The sequence below is a fragment of the Thamnophis sirtalis genome, unplaced genomic scaffold, assembly GCF_051295495.1.
Source record: "Thamnophis sirtalis isolate CommonGarterSnake01/CBP01778 unplaced genomic scaffold, rThaSir2_p1.2 scaffold_2, whole genome shotgun sequence".
In the NCBI taxonomy this organism is placed as follows: domain Eukaryota; kingdom Metazoa; phylum Chordata; class Lepidosauria; order Squamata; family Natricidae; genus Thamnophis; species Thamnophis sirtalis.
In genome coordinates, this window is record NW_028261382.1 from 40,767,568 (window position 1) to 40,782,665 (window position 15,098).

Genomic DNA, 15,098 nt, shown 5'->3' on the forward strand with positions numbered 1-15,098 from the left:
AGATGACAAAAACAAGCCCAGATTCCACCAAGCAAGTCAAATATTTGAATATTTGAAAACCACACACGAAGAACACCACAACTCTGGATGGGAGCCCAGCCCGCTTCCCCACAAAACAAGACAAAACAGCAACTTTTACCCCCCCCCCCAAAAAACACCCCCTCCCCAAATTCCCAGGTTTTATTCCCCCCCCCCAAAAAAACCCCCACTTAAAAAGTCTCTTTTTCCCCCTCCCGGCCGGTTTCAAAACAGGAGTGTTTTATTTCGTTCCTGGAGGTTTTTGTTCCTTCCCTCCCACCCACCCATGGATTTTTTGGGGGGGAGGATGAGGGGGGGCAGGGGTCTCGATTGCGGAGGAGGGGAGGGGGGTCTTCAACGCTGCGATGGGAGGGGGGAGATGGGGGACCACCAAGCGAACGCAAGAATAAAATGCCTTTTTATTGGAAGCGAACGAGAGAGAGAGAGAGAGAAATCAGGTCTGGGGAGGGGGGAGAGCTCCCCGGCACTCCCCCCACTCCCCCAAAAAAGGAAGCCCCCACCCCAAGTTCCCCTTGGGAGAAGCACCAACAGGAGATCACAGCAGTTCAGAGGGTGGGGGGGGGGATTTATTTACATCCCGAAAATGGAGCTTGATCTGCTTTCTAGATCCGGCTTCCCGCCCTTCGTCGCTGCTGCTGCTGTTGCCCCACAGATTGGGGGGTGCGGCACCCACTTTTTTTGGGGTGGGGGGACATGGAGACAACCCCCCGATGCTCCGAGGAAACCGCCCCCCCACCAGGAGGGAGGAAGAGAGCATCCTTCCGCAGCCTTCTCCGGCGTCTGTGTGTCCGTCCGTCCGCCTGTCCGGATCTGGATTCGATCTGGGGGAGGGCTGGGCGGTCCCTTGCCCCGAAGGGCGGCTTTGAGGGGGTGGGTGGGGGGGACGGCACAGGGGGTGGGCCCCGCCACCAGGACCCTCACACGCGTCCTCCCCCCCCCCCAGCTGCCCACCGCTCAGTCGCTGTCCGAGCCAACAGCCGAAGATCCTTTCCGCTTCCGCTTGGTGGGTTTCGGTTTGGCGTCTTCCTCTTCCTGGGGGGGGGGAGGGGGGAGGGAGGGAGGAAGAGGAGGAAAATAAGCCTAGGTGGAAGGAGGGGGGGTCTCTGTGGGCATTGCAGCCCCCCCTTCCCCAAAAATCTAAGGTTTACGACGAGACGGGAAATTGGAAGGGGAGGGAGGAATCTCATATCCTGCTGCGTGTCTACTGATGGTCTTCCCTCCTTCCTTCTCTGACCCTCGATCTCTTCTCTATTTCTTCCTTCCTTCCTTCCCATCTCTTCTCTATTCCTTCCTTCCTTTCCTACCTCCTTCCCTCCTTCCTTCTTCCTTTCCTACTTCCTTCCCTCGATCTCTTCTCTATTCCTTCCTTCCTTCCTTCCCATCTCTTCACTATTCCTTCCTTCCTTTCCTACTTCCTTCCCTCCTTCCTTCTCCTTCCTTTCCTACTTCCTTCCCTCAATCTCTTCTCTATTCCTTCCTTCCTTCCTTCCCATCTCTTCTCTATTCCTTCCTTCCTTCCCATCTCTTCTCTATTCCTTCCTTCCTTTCCTACTTCCTTCCCTCCTTCCTTCTCTGACCCTCGATCTCTTCTCTATTCCTTCCTTCCTTTCCATCGCTTCTCTATTCCTTCCTACCTCCTTCCCTCCTTCCTTCTCTGACCCTCGATCTCTTCTCTATTCCTTCCTTCCTTCCTTTCCATCGCTTCTCTATTCCTTCCTTCCTTTCCTTCTCTTCTCTATTCCTTCCTTCCTTCCATCTCTTCTCCCTCCCTCCCTTCTGTTCATCTCTGCTCTATTCCTTCCCCTCTATTCCTTCCTTCCCTTCCCTTATCAACCCTGTTTTCCCCTTCCTTCCCTTCTCTAACAAATCCTTCCTTTCCACCTACCTACCTCTCCTCCTCCTTTCTGTCCCTTCATCTCTTCTCCATTCCTTCCTTCCTTCTTTCCCTTCCCCTCCATTAACTTCCTGGACTCCTTCGCTTCCATTATCAACCCTCTTTTCTTCCCTGCTTTCCATTTCTTCTCCCTTCTGTCCATCTGTTCTCTATTCCTTCCTTGCAGGTCTTCTCCCTTCCTTCAATCCTTCCTTCCCTTCTCCTCCATTGCTTCCTTGCCTCCTTCACTTTCATTATCCACCCTGTTTCCTTCCTTCCTTCCTTCCTTCCTTCCTTCCTTCCTTCCTTCCTTCCTTCCTTCCTTCCTTCCTTCCTTCCTCCTTTCATTCCTATTTCATTTCATCGTCTGAAATGTTAGCTTGTGTAGAAGGTTGGACTAGAAGACCTCCAAGGTCCCTTCCAACTCTGCTTTTTTTTTAAAAAATGTTACAGTATTATCATTGTTATTCTGTTATTTCTTTGTTCCCCTTCCTTCCCTCTATCCTTCCCTTCCTTTCCTCCTTCCTTCCTTCCCTTCCTTCCCCCCTCCTTCCTTCCTTCTTCCCTCCCTCCTTCCTTCTTCCCTTCCTTCTTCCTTCCTTCCCTTCCTTCTTTCCTTCCCTCCTTCCTTCCCTCCCTCCCTCCTCCCTTCCCTTCCTTCTTCCCTCCCTCCCTCCCTTCTCTTTCTTCCTTCCCTTCTTCCTTCCTTTCCTTCCCTCCCTCCTTCTTCCTTCCCTCCCTCCCTCCTTCCATCTATCCTTCCCTTCCTTCCTCATTCCTTTCCTCCTTCCTTCCCCTCCTTCCTTCCTTCCTTTCCTCCTTTCATTCCTATCTTTCTCTATTCCTTCCTTTCCTCCTTCCTCTCCTCTCTCTCTCTCTGAAACCGCTCAACCCTCCTCCAAATCTCCCAGACCCCCAAAGAGGGCCAGACCCCCCCCCCGCCCTCCCCCTGTGTGTCCCCCTCCCCCTCTTTCCCGAGGGTCTTTTGAGTTCCAGCTGAGACCCTTCCCATTTCCTCCCCTCTTCTTGGGCCATCCCAGGCCCTGAGCTCTTCCGGCAAGGGGGGGGGGGGGGCGCCGCTGCCCCCGCCCCACTCACCGAGGCGCTGCTGGAGGCCGACTCCTCCTCGTTGTTGGGGGGCTGCTGGGCCGCGTTCTTCCGGCTGCGAGGGCTGGAGAGGGCGGCCTTCCGCCGGCTCTTCGGCAACTTGCTGGTGGAGTCCTCGTACTCTCGGCCAGGGAAAAGAGGTCGCTGAACCTTTTGGGGGGTGGGGGGGGGGGAAGAGAGAGAGAAAAGGGTCATGGGGGGGGTCTTCCCCAGAATCTATCTCCCCCCCAAAAAAAAACTTCCACCCTGTCTTACTCACTTCATTTTGTTGGCTTCGTCACAGCTACATTGGACGTGCTGCAGAGACTGGAGGATGGGGGGCTGGCTGAAAACTGGAAGGAAAATGGGGGGGGGGGGTCGTGAGAAAGGGGGCCATGGGGAAAGTGGGGGGGGTCATTAGATAAAGTGGGGGGGGGCATTGGAAGAAGCAACGAGGACGAGGAAGGGCCGGAGATGAAAACGTAAGGAGGAAGGCTTGCAGGAGTTGGATTTGGCTACTCTGGAGAAGAGAAGGTTTAGGGGGGGTGGGCTGGGGGGGGCATGATGGCGGAGGGGCAATATTGGGGGGAGGGGGCTGCCCCCAAAGAGGAGGGGGTGTCCAAGAAGAGGGGGTTGGGGGGGGTCAACCGATTATTCTCTGTCTCCAGGACGAGAAGCAACGGATGGGAACGAATCCAGGAGAGAAGCCGCTTCGAAAGGAAGGAGGAATTTCCTGACAGGGAGGACAATTAACCCGGGGAACTGCCTGCCACTAGGAGCCGTGGGCGCTCCGTCACTGGAAATCTGGACAGCCGTTTGTCTGAAATGTTAGCTTGTGTAGAAGGTTGGACTAGAAGACCTCCGAGGTCCCTTCCAACTCTGCTTTTTTTTTAAAAAAAATTGTTACGGTATTATCATTGTTATTCTGTTATTTCTTTGTTCCCCTTCCTTCCTTCCCTCTATCCTTCCCTTCCTTTCCTCCTTCCCCCCTCCTTCCTTCCTTCCCTTCCTTCTTCCCTCCTTCCTTCTTCCCTCCTTCCTTCTTCCCTCCTTCCTTCTTCCTTCCTTCCCTTCCTTCTTTCCTTCCCTCCTTCCTTCTTCCCTTCCTTCTTTCCTTCCCTCCTTCCTTCCCTTCCTTCTTCCCTCCCTCCTTCCTTCCCTTCTTCCTTCCCTTCCTTCTTCTCTCCCTCCTTCCTTCTCCTTTCCTTCCCTTCTTCCTTCCCTTCCCTCCCTCCTTCTTACTTCCCTCCCTCCTTCCTTCCATCTATCCTTCCCTTCCTTCCTCATTCCTTTCCTCCTTCCTTCCCCCTCCTTCCTTCTTCCTTCCTTCCCTTCTTCCCTCCCTTCCTTCTTCCCTCCCTCCTTCCTTCTTCCCTTCCTTCCCTCCCTTTCTTCTTCCTTCCCTCCTTCCTTCTTCCCACCCTCCCTCTTTCCTTCTTCCTTCCTTCCTTCCCCTCCTTCTTCCTTCCTTCCCTTCTTCTTCCTTCCTTCTTTCCTCCCTCCCTTCTTTCTCCATCCCTGGGCAAGAAGAGACTGGGCATCGGGTTGGACTAGAAGACCTCCAAGGTCCCTTCCAGCTCTAATCCGATGGGGATCGATTGGAGGTTGTGGGATGTCCCTGGCATGAAACCCCCCCCTCTTTTCAAGAGGGAGAAAAAAGGGTAGGATTGCAGAAACACCCCCCCCCTCTGAGACAGCATCGGCACCTCCCCCCAACCCCAAGGCCTATGTGCCACACCCCTCCCACCCCCTCACCCCCACCCCTCGACCTACAGCTCTGCTTGGTGTTGATCAGGTTGAGACGGAGATTATCCAGATGTTCCAGGATCTGCTCCAGAGTCAGCTGGGCCAGTTTGCTGCTGGAACTGCGGAGGCTGAGAGCAGAGGGAGAGGAGGGAGGGGGGGGGTTAGGGGCACCAGGGAAGCGCCCCCTCCTCTCCCCCCCCCATCTTTTCAAAGGGACCCCTGGCAGGGGCAAAAAGGTTTTGGCATCCCCCCCTTCTTCCTCTTTGCCTCCCTCCTCCCTTTTTCTTGGTTTTGGTTCTTAGAGAGAGAGAGGGAGGCGGGAGAGAGAGAGAGAAAGAGAGGTGTGATTTTAGGAAAGAAAGAAAACATGGAAAGGAATAAAAAGGAGGAGAAGTTTGGGGAAAAAAGAAAAGCAAGGGAACAAAATGAGTGAAAAAGGAATTAGATAGATAATGCGGGGGGGATGATAGACAGATAAGGTGATAGATAACAGATAGAAAGAAAGAAAGAAAGAAAGAAAGAAAGAAAGAAAGAAAGAAAGAAGAGGGAAGGAGAGAAGGAAGGAAAGGGAAGAGGAGGAAAAGGAAAAGGGAGGAAGTTATAAAAGTGCTTCTAATAGTAAGTAAATGACAATACTAGAAAGAAAAAGAGAAGGGGAAAAAAGGCAAATTTCCCCCACACTGGAAAATAAACTTTTACCACTAGAGGTCCCTGCTGCTCTTTCAAGTTTTTAAATCTTTTAACAATTAAAAAAAAATGCCAGATTCTATGTTTAAAATTGTACTGATAGATATAGATGTAGATTAGATATATAGATGAGAGAGAGAGAGAAATTATAAATGCCAGTTTAACATTTTATTGAGTAAGAGAGAGATGATATATGATAGGTAGATGATAATAGGTAGACAGATAAACAGAGAGAGAGAAATATTTAGATAGATTGATTGAGTGAGTGTGATAGATTAGAGAAATATAGATAGCTATAGATAGATAGAAAGATAGATATAGATTAGATAGAGATGATATATAGATACATGAATAGATACACATATATATACACATATAGATAGATGGATAAGGTAGATTAGATAGATGATATAGATAGATAGATAGATAGATAGATAGATAGATAGATAAGATATAGTGATATAGATTAATACATAGATAGATAGATAGATATAGATAAGATATAGTGATATAGATTAATAGATAGATAGATAGATAGATAGATAGATAGATAGATAGATAAGATATAGTGATATAGATTAATACATAGATAGATAGATAGATATAGATAAGATATAGTGATATAGATTAATAGATAGATAGATAGATAGATAGATAGATAGATAGATAGATAGATAGATAGATGATAGATAGATAGATAGATAGATATAGATAGATAGAAGACATAGATAAAACAGTGATAGATATATAGATAAATAAATAAATACAGATAGATATAGATATAAACAGATAGATGGATGGATGGATGGATGGATGGATGGATGGATGGATGGATGGATAGATAAGATATAGTGATAGATATAAACATAGATATACATAGAGATAGATAAGATATAGAATGCGATAGATAGATAGATAGATAGATAGATAGATAGATAGATAGATAGATAGATAGATAGATAGATAGGATAGAGTTAGATAAATAGAGATAGATAAGATATAGTGATAGATAGATAAGATAGAGTGCTATAGATATAAATACATAGAGATAGATGGATAGATAGATAAGATAGTGATAGATATAGATAAATATAGATAAATACATATAAATAGATAAGATAGAGTGAAAAATAGAGATTGATAGATAGATAAGATAGAGTGATAGATATAAATACATATAGATAGATGGATAGAGATAGATAAGAGACAGATAGATAGAAAATGTCTTCAGGCAATGCTCTTTCTCTCTCTCTTTATACATACATTCAGAGAGGGAGAGATGGTGATAGATAAGAGAGAGAGATGTAATCGAGAGAGACATTTTTAAAGCTGTTTCAAAAGTGCCAGATCCCGCCTGGGCCGCGCAGTCCCACCTCTGGCGCTTCCGGGGGAGGCTGTTGTTCTTGATCAGGAGGGACTTGATGTGCTCGATGAGGTGGTTCTCGTGCTTGAGGCACCAGTGCCGGAGGATGCTGGTGGTGAACTGGTCGTCCGGGTGACACGGCCGGCTCAGCACCATTTTCACCATCTCTTCCGTCGGCCTGCGGCAAAGCACAGTTTCAGACCTCCCCCCGCAAGGACACAACTAAAGGGGGGGGGGGAGGAGAAACCTTGACCATTTGGACTTCAACTCCCAGAATCCCCCTCCCAGCCAACCTGGAGGATTCTGGGAGTTGGAAGTCCAAGAATTCGAAATACGTACTTTTCCCTCCGCAGTTGCAAAAGGAGACAGGAAAGAGCCTCGGGATGTTCTGTAAAAAAGAGAAAAAGCAGGTTTTTTTTATTTAGAAAAGAAGCCAATTTGAAAAAAATAATAAGAGAGGAAGGGGAAGTAGAGAAGAGAAGGATGACGGACGGAGGGAAGAAAGGAGGGAGAAGAAAGTGATGGATAAGGTACAAATATGGTGTAGGGAGAGAATAATTGTTTTTTTTGGGGAGTTGATGGCAAGACAAATTGATGTAGCAATAGTTAGACTTATATACCGCTTCATAGGGCTTTCAGCCCTCTCTAAGCAGTTTACAGAGTCAGCGTATCGCCCCCAACAACAATCCGGGTCCTCATTTCACCCACCTCGGAAGGACGGAAGGCTGAGTCAACCTTGAGCCTGGTGGGATTTGAACAGCCGAACAGCCGAACTGCCGAACTGCAGTCAGCTGAAGTAGCCTGCAGTGCTGCATTTAACCACTGCGCCACCGTAAACATTTAATATAATACAATACGATACAATACGGCTATGTAATAGGATACGTGTGGTTGTATGCTATGAAAATGGGGGGGGGGGAATCTTTATATATTAAAAAGATAAAAATAATCCAAGCACAACCCCTAATCTAGGCCAAGTCAGAGCTGCGAAAATATTTTATTTTATTTTTATAAGTCACGTTTTTATTTATTTATATGTGGATTTCGAATACAGGGCATCCCATTTTACAGGAGGGAGGGGGGGAAAGTAACATCTATACGGATAGTAATAATGATTAAAAAATAAACAGAATGATTCTAACCACATTTATAATTACGTTGGTTTATTTACGATCCTATTAATTATATAAGCATATAGTTATAAACAACCACGGCTGTGTATCTCTCTCCGTGCGCCTCTATCTGCCTGTCCTAATTCCCCAAAAATGAATCCTAATTCATTCCAGGCAGGTCCGTCGCAACTCCGAACAATCGTTAAGCGACCCCCACCCCCACCCCGTCGTAAGTCGAGACCTCCTTGCATTTCTCTCCAGGGAGAGCTTTCGAAAAACCAACACGAAACTTTGTATAGGTTGAGGATCTCGCTGCTTCCCCCCACCCACCCCTCTCTTTGCTGGGCCGGAGATGGGCATCACCCCTTAAGGGAGCTCACCTTTGTACTTGAGGTGCTGAAGGATGGGGATGATGGTTTCCAGGGGAATGTTGTGTGCCAGGAAAAGCTGCCAGGTGCAATATTGCTCAAAGGTCTCCCACTCCAAGCTCTGAACTGGAGGGGTGGGGGTGGAGGGAGACGACAAAAAAATAAATAAGCTGAAAGGAAGCCAAGTTGATAAAAGACACAATTCAACACAAAACACCACAATAACACACACACAAACACACACACGCCTGTTGACCCGGAAGGCAAGCATAATTAAGACAAAAGGGGCAGGAGTAAGGCTTGGAGATGATTGGCCCCTCCCATAAGACGCAAACGAGGAGCAAACGGGACGTGAGCCGTTGCGGGAAGCAGTTTAGTTCATCTAGTCTGTTCAAACTCTTGAGACTTTCTGTTTGACTCTGTGCTAACCTTGCAAAAGTAACTGGCAATTCGGCCTTCGGCCGGAGATAAAGAGAGGGAGATAAAAGGCGGGCGCTTATCAAAATTCCCCTGAAAGACTGCGGCAACTCGAGCAAATGTCCATCCGACTCTTCACAGATTATATGCGTACCATTTACCGGGTGCGAGTGTCCGTAATTCACAGCCGTTTAAATAAAAGAGGATTTTGGGGGGGGACTAAGATTGTGTGATTTATGCTTTTTAAGGATGCCTAGGTCAGAACGGGCCAAGGAGGGACCGCTGAGGATTCTGGGAGTTGAAGTCCAAATGGATGACCTCCTCCTCAGCATACCCTTCCTTGGCCGAGATCGCTCCCGCCGGCCACTTGAGGAAAAAAAGCCAATGCCGTTCCGGATCCCTCTCCGATTCACTCACTCAGAATATTAAGGACCGAATCTTTCCGGAACATGACCAAATTCCCCATCATGACGTGACACACCAGTTCCTGGAGCTGTGAAAGAAACAGAAAGGGGGGGGAGGGGGGAATGCACCAGGGGTGACCAACGAAGCCAACCAAGAATGGGTTTTGCAGCCTGTGGTCTTCCTCCCTGCCCGGTTTGGGGGTGAAGGTCTCCTCTTTGGGAGGGGCCTCTCTCTTCTCTTCCGGTGGTGGGTCGGTGGGTGGGTCTTACCTGCGCTGAGTCGATGACGGCGACAATCATGTTTAACAGCTCCCCGCTTCGGAGGGTCTCGTCGGGGAACTTAGGAGGGAAGAGAAGGGAGAATGAGAGCGGAGACCACCAAGGTCAGGGGGAGGAGGTGGGGTTAAAGCAGCTGAGAAGCCATGGGTCAGAAATAAACCTTCCCTTGTAGAAAATGTCTCTATTGGGGGGGGGGGGAGGCAGGGCGTGGTTCTTCCCTGATTTTGGAGACAAAAGGAGGTTTATTTTGTTAAGAGGAGGAGGAAGGAGGAGATAAAGGAAGAAGAGGAGGAAGGCAAAAATGGAGCAGGGGGAAGAAGATGGCCAGGGAACGCAAAGGGAGGGAGGGAGGGAAGGAAGGATTAGAGGAGTGAGAAATTAGGGGGGATTAGGAGGAAAGGAACGAAGGGAGGAGATTGGATTAGGGAGGAGAGGAAGGGAAGGAAGGAAGGAAGGAAGGAAGGAAGGAAGGAAGGAAGGAAGGAAGGAAGGAAGGAAGGAAGGATTAGAGGAACAAGCAATTAGGGGGGATTAGGAGGAAAGGAAGGGAGGGAGGGAGATTGGATTAGGGAGGAGAGGAAGGGAGGGAAGGAAGGAAGGAAGGAAGGAAGGAAGGAAGGAAGGATTAGAGCAACGAGCAATTAGGGGGGATTAGGAGGGAAGGAAGGAAGGGAGGGAGATTGGATTAGGGAGGAGAGGAGAGGAAGGAAGGAAGGAAAGAAGGAAGGAAGGATTAGAGGAACAAGCAATTAGGGGGGATTAGGAGGAAAGGAAGGAAGGGAGGGAGATTGGATTAGGGAGGAGAGGGAGGGAAGGAAAGAAGGAAGGAAAGAAGGATGGAAAGAAGGCAGGAAGGAAGGATTAGAGGAACGAGCAATTAGGGGGGAATAGGAGGGAAGGAAGGAAGTAGAGGAGAAGGGAAACAAAAGGAGGCAGGGAGAAAGGGAAGGAAAGGAAGGAAGAGGTAAAGCGGGGAAGAGAAAGAGAAAGAAAAAGGGAAGGAAGGGGAAGACGGAAAGGCAGGAGGAGGAGAAAGAAAGAAAGAAAGAAAGAAAGAAAGAAAGAAAGAAAGAAAGAAAGGACCCCACCAAACAGCCTTCCCCTGCCTCTCTTCCAAAGCGAGGGTGGGTGTCTCTCGCGCCCTCCCCGGAGAGTGCGTATGTGTGTGTCCGTACGCCCGTGTGCCCTCACCTCCGTGTAGATGGAGGGCGTGAGGTAGCAGAGGAGCCGGATGTCGTCCTCCTGGCAGGCCTTCATGTCCATCATCAGGCAGGTGTGAAGGTCGCCCAGCTGAGTGGCCTGAGCGAAGGACTCGTACAGGTTCATCTTCCCGGCGGCCGCTTTGCTAAAGAAGGGGGGGGGCGGAGTTCGACCCGGGGACGTTCGAGGACGCTCTCTCGGACCCCCTCGCTTCGGAGGGCAAGGGTCCCCGGTCCCCCCCGGTCCCCCCCGCCCATAGAGCCCCCCCCCTCCCTCACCTGGCTTTTAAGTAGTAGAGCAGGTGGTAGCCAATCTTGGGCTGCTTCTGGTAGAGCTCAGACAGGACGTCCAGCAGGACGGAGAAGCTGCTGTTGTCTTCCTGCATCTGGCAGAGATTCCTGAAAACGGGGGGAGGTAAACGGCGGGCGCGGGGTCATTCACGCCCGCGTGGAAACCCCCGGTGTCGCACGGATGTCCTCCCGCAAGGTTGAGAGACGGAAGGAAGGAAGGAGGACAGGGGGAGCAGAGAGAGAGACGCTTCGGGGTAGTGTTTAAGGTGCTGGCCGAGAAACCAGGAGACGGGGAGTTCTAGTCCCGCCTTAGGCACGAAAGCCGGCTGGGGGACTTCAAGTCTTAGCACCAGGCGACTGAGAATTCTAGTCCCCCCTTAGGCATGAAAGCCAGCTGGGTGACTTTGAGTCTTAGCACCAGGCGACTGAGAATTCTAGTCCCCCCTTAGGCATGGAAGCCAGCTGGGTGACTTTGAGTCTATCACCAGGCGACTGAGAATTCTAGTCCCCCTTAGGCATGAAAGCCAGCTGGGTGACTTTGAATCTATCACCAGGCGACTGAGAATTCTAGTCCCCCCTTAGGCATGAAAGCCAGCTGGGTGACTTTGAGTCTATCACCAGGCGACTGAGAATTCTAGTCCCCCCTTAGGCATGAAAGCCAGCTGGGTGACTTTGAGTCTATCACCAGGCGACTGAGAATTCTAGTCCCCCCTTAGGCATGAAAGCCAGCTGGGTGACTTCGAGTCTTAGCACCAGGCGACTGAGAATTCTAGTCCCGCCTTAGGCATGAAAGCCAGCTGGGTGACTTTGAATCTATCACCAGGCGACTGAGAATTCTAGTCCCATCTTAGGCACGGAAGCCAGCAGGGTGACTCTGGACCAATTTCTAGGAGACTGGGAGTTCTAGACCTGCCTTAGGCATGGAAGTCAGCTGCGTGACTTTGGGCCAATCACCAGGAGACTGGGAGTTCTAGTCCCACCTGCCCCATGAAAGTCAGCTGAGTGATTTTGGGCCACCAGGAGCCTGGGAGTTCTAATCCTGCACTGGACACAAAAGCCAGCTGGCTGACTCGGGACCAATGACTAGGAGACTGGGAGTTCTAGTCCCACATAAAAGTCAGCTGCGTGACTTCGGGGCCAATCACCAGGAGACTGGGAGCTCTAGTCTGGCATTAGACACAAAAGCCAGCTGGGTGACTCTGGACCAATTACTAGGAGACTGGGAGTTCTAGTTAGGCATGAAAGCCAGCTGGGTGACTCTGCACCAGCGCCTCCTCCCTCAGCCCACCTCGCAGGATGATTGTTATTGTGGAGAAAATAGGAGGAGGAAGGTGTGTTTGGATCTGTTCAGCACCTGGAATTACTTCTACAGTACCGGATAAAAATCTAATAAAGGAATGAACGGAAGGATACCTACCTAAATATTAAGTACAGCGGCTTTCCTACGGATTCTTCCAGAGATCTGTGCGAAAATACAAAAAGAGAGATCTGGGTGGTTTGGGGGAGTTAACAAACCAGGTTTCCTCCTGGCTTATTCTCCCAAAAATCAAGAGCACGAGTGGCAAGACGGAGGATCGACTATCTTGTACATGTGGCAGCAAGGCAGGGGATCGACTATTCGTTCCATGCGGCAAGACAGGGGATCGACTATTCGTTACATGCGGCAAGACAGGGGATCGACTATTCTTTACATGCGGCAAGACAGGGGATCGACTATTCCTTACATGCGGCAAGACAGGGGATCAACTATTCTTTACATGCGGCAAGACAGGGGATCGACTATTCCTTACATGCGGCAAGACAGAGGATCGACTATTCTTTACATGCGACAAGACAGGGGATCGACTATTCGTTACATGCGGCAAGACAGGGGATCGACTATTCTTTACATGCGGCAAGACAGGGGATCGACTATTCTTTACATGCGGCAAGGCTGGGATCGACTATTCTTTACATGCGGCAAGACAGGGGATCGACTATTCTTTACATGCGGCAAGACAGGGGATCGACTATTCTTTACATGCGGCAAGACAGGGGATCGACTATTCCTTACATGCGGCAAGACAGAGGATCGACTATTCTTTACATGCGGCAAGGCTGGGGATCGACTATTCTTTACATGCGGCAAGACAGGGGATCGACTATTCCTTACATGCGGCAAGACAGGGGATCGACTATTCTTTACATGCGGCAAGGCTGGGGATCGACTATTCTTTACATGCGGCAAGACAGGGGATCGACTATTCTTTACATGCGCAAGACAGGGGATCAACTATTCTTTACATGCGGCAAGACAGGGGATCGACTATTCCTTACATGCGGCAAGACAGAGGATCGACTATTCTTTACATGCGACAAGACAGGGGATCGACTATTCGTTACATGCGGCAAGACAGGGGATCGACTATTCTTTACATGCGACAAGACAGGGGATCGACTATTCCTTACATGCGGCAAGGCAGGGGATCGACTATTCTTTACATGCGGCAAGACAGGGGATCGACTATTCTTTACATGCGGCAAGACAGGGGATCGACTATTCTTTACATGCGGCAAGACAGGGGATCGACTATTCCTTACATGCGGCAAGACAGGGGATCGACTATTCTTTACATGCGGCAAGGCAGGGGATCGACTACCCCGCATGAGTGGCAAGAGAGGGGATCGACTATCCCGCACGAGGAAACAGACGGAGGATCGACTACCCCGCTCCCCCGCGCTTACTCTTCTGTGATTTCTTCGGGCAAAACCTCCCCGCGGAAATGAGCTTTGAACAGCTCCTGTAAGCAGGACGCCAGGACGGAGAGCTGCTCCTGATCGAAATCCTCCTGGAGAAAAAAGAGCGCGACACCGACAGTGAGCGTGCAAAGAGATGCCAGAATCCGGGACGGGAGGGGAAGAACTGCGCCGCGTGAGTGGGAAACGCACCGCAAAAGGAACGCATCCTCAGCCACAAGGAAGGATGTTGACTTCGAGATCGGCTTGCGCCGTGTTTCTCGAAGGCCGGGGCTGATGCAGGGGTCTCTGGCCTCAAAATTCACACACACACACACACACACACACACACACACTCCATGCAAATCCAGAAACCAGCTGTTACCTCCAAAACTTGATCCACGATTTCCTGCATGGCTTCACACTGTGCCTCGGTATCGCTGCAGCCCGATGGGAAGGGGGGGGAGAAGGAAATTCAAGTTAAAGAGAGGAAAAGACGTATTTTTTGTGGCTCTGGGTGTGTATGTGTGTATGTTGTGTGTATGTGTGTGTGTGTAAGAAAGAGAAAGAGAGAGGGACTTATATATAAGATAGGAAAAAAGCACTTATTATAAGTTTCTTAACTAGGGAAGATTACACCCAGCAGCTCGGCAATCCAAGGGCCAGCCATAGCAGGAATCCTGGTTTCCAGGGCAGAAATCCTGTTTCACTGCAGGAATCCTGGTTTCTACGGCAGAAATCCTGATTTCACTGCAGGAATCCTGGTTTCCACAGCAGAAATCCTGATTTCATTGCAGGAATCCTGATTTCCACGGCAGGAATCCTGGTTTCTACAGCAGAAATCCTGATTTCATTGCAGGAATCCTGATTTCCACAGTAGGAATCCTGGTTTCCACGGCAGGAATCCTGGTTTCTACGGCAGAAATCCTGATTTCACTGCAGGAATCCTGGTTTCTATGGCAGAAATCCTGATTTCACTGCAGGAATCCTGGTTTCCACGGCAGGAATCCTGGTTTCCACAGTAGAAATCCTGATTTCATTGCAGGAATCCTGATTTCCACGGCAGGAATCCTGGTTTCCATGGCAGAAATCCTAATTTCTCTGTAGGAATCCTAATTTCCACAGCAGAAATCCTGATTTCACTGCAGGAATCCTGGTTTCCACGCAGGAATCCAGGTTGAATCAAGCTTTCCCTCCCTCCTCCCTTCCCCAAACTCTCGTCCTGCAGAGCCTTTGCAAAAAAAACAACAACAGTCAATTAAATTAAACTGCTCTTAGTCATGACAGGCTGAATTAATTGAGGCGCTGGGTCAAAAGGCCCCCACCCCCCACCCACCCCCTCTCCAAAAACAGGGAGAGTTGCAAAACTCCAGTTGTGCACGGCTGAATTCCAGAGAGAGAGAGGGGGGAAAAAATATTGACGTTTGCAAAGAATTGTGTGTAGGAGGACACCAGAGGACAGCATCTGGTGTGGGGGGGGACACACCACAGACCCCTTACGACGCCCCCATTACAGCCC

The 15,098-nt window shown here is 49.7% G+C and overlaps 1 protein-coding gene across 1 annotated transcript; it reads right to left on the reverse strand.

The window, feature by feature from the left end:
• Positions 1-419: 419 nt before the first annotated feature.
• Positions 420-14,015, reverse strand: INTS3 (integrator complex subunit 3). The gene is given in 15 exon segments (XM_087705056.1): positions 420-1,071; positions 3,011-3,144; positions 3,147-3,169; positions 3,279-3,351; positions 4,772-4,872; positions 6,805-6,972; positions 7,134-7,182; positions 8,287-8,400; positions 9,109-9,184; positions 9,366-9,434; positions 10,566-10,719; positions 10,853-10,972; positions 12,282-12,326; positions 13,589-13,692; positions 13,965-14,015. Coding segments are annotated over 15 exon segments (1,338 nt in total). The 5' UTR covers positions 13,995-14,015; the 3' UTR covers positions 420-993.
• Positions 14,016-15,098: the final 1,083 nt, after the last annotated feature.